Raw genomic sequence first — 1103 nt, forward strand, 5'->3', positions numbered from 1 at the left:
AGCGCCTCGGAGGAGGCGGCGGCGGGGGGCATGGACTCGGGCGGCAGGAACTCCTCTGGCGCCCCGAACAGCACCCTGAGTGAGTCTCAGGGCAGCGCCATCCTCATCTCATTCATCTACTCCGTGGTGTGCCTGGTAGGGCTGTGCGGCAACTCCATGGTCATCTACGTGATCCTACGCTATGCCAAGATGAAGACGGCCACCAACATCTACATCCTCAACTTAGCCATCGCGGACGAGCTGCTGATGCTCAGCGTCCCCTTTCTGGTCACCTCCACCCTGCTGCACCACTGGCCCTTTGGCTCACTGCTCTGCCGCCTGGTGCTCAGCGTGGATGCCATCAACATGTTCACCAGCATCTACTGCCTGACCGTGCTCAGTGTGGACCGCTACATTGCTGTGGTGCACCCCATCAAGGCGGCTAGGTACCGCCGGCCCACTGTGGCTAAGATGGTCAATCTGGGTGTCTGGGTGCTTTCAATCCTCATCATCCTGCCCATCATCATCTTCTCCAACACAGCGGCCAACAGTGATGGAACGGTGGCTTGCAACATGCTCATGCCAGAGCCCACCCAGAGGTGGCTAGTGGTCTTTGTGGTCTACACCTTTCTGATGGGCTTCTTGCTGCCTGTGGTGGCCATCTGCCTCTGCTACATCCTCATAATTGCCAAGATGCGCATGGTGGCCCTGAAGGCTGGCTGGCAGCAACGCAAACGCTCAGAGCGCAAGATCACCCTCATGGTCATGATGGTGGTGATGGTCTTTGTCATCTGCTGGATGCCCTTCTACATCGTGCAGTTGGTCAATGTCTTCGTAGAGCAGGATGATGCCACCATCAGCCAGCTCTCCGTCATCTTGGGCTATGCCAACAGCTGTGCCAACCCCATCCTCTATGGCTTTCTCTCGGACAACTTCAAGCGGTCCTTCCAGCGGCTGCTCTGCCTCAGTTGGATGGACAATGCTGCAGAGGAACCCATCGACTACTATGCCACTGCCCTCAAGAGCAGGGCATACAGCGTGGAGGACTTTCCCCCAGACAACTTGGAGTCAGGGAGCATGTACAGGAATGGCACTTGCACCTCCAGGATTACCACCCTCTAAGG

General features: G+C 57.5%; 1 protein-coding gene across 1 annotated transcript; it reads left to right on the forward strand.

Annotated features, from left to right (window-relative positions):
- The first annotated feature begins 15 nt into the window (after positions 1-15).
- Positions 16-1101, forward strand: SSTR1 (somatostatin receptor 1). Its single transcript, XM_009319376.1, has one exon. It carries the CDS (start codon positions 31-33, stop codon positions 1099-1101), a length of 1071 nt encoding a protein of 356 aa, XP_009317651.1. The 5' UTR covers positions 16-30.
- Positions 1102-1103: the final 2 nt, after the last annotated feature.

The sequence above is a fragment of the Pygoscelis adeliae genome, unplaced genomic scaffold, assembly GCF_000699105.1.
Source record: "Pygoscelis adeliae isolate BGI_AS28 unplaced genomic scaffold, ASM69910v1 Scaffold71, whole genome shotgun sequence".
Lineage (NCBI taxonomy): Eukaryota > Metazoa > Chordata > Aves > Sphenisciformes > Spheniscidae > Pygoscelis > Pygoscelis adeliae.

Bases quoted from the DNA above. Each gene is read 5' to 3' on its own strand.
- SSTR1 (XM_009319376.1), top strand. From the start codon at position 31: ATGGACTCGGGCGGCAGGAACTCCTCTGGCGCCCCGAACAGCACCCTG.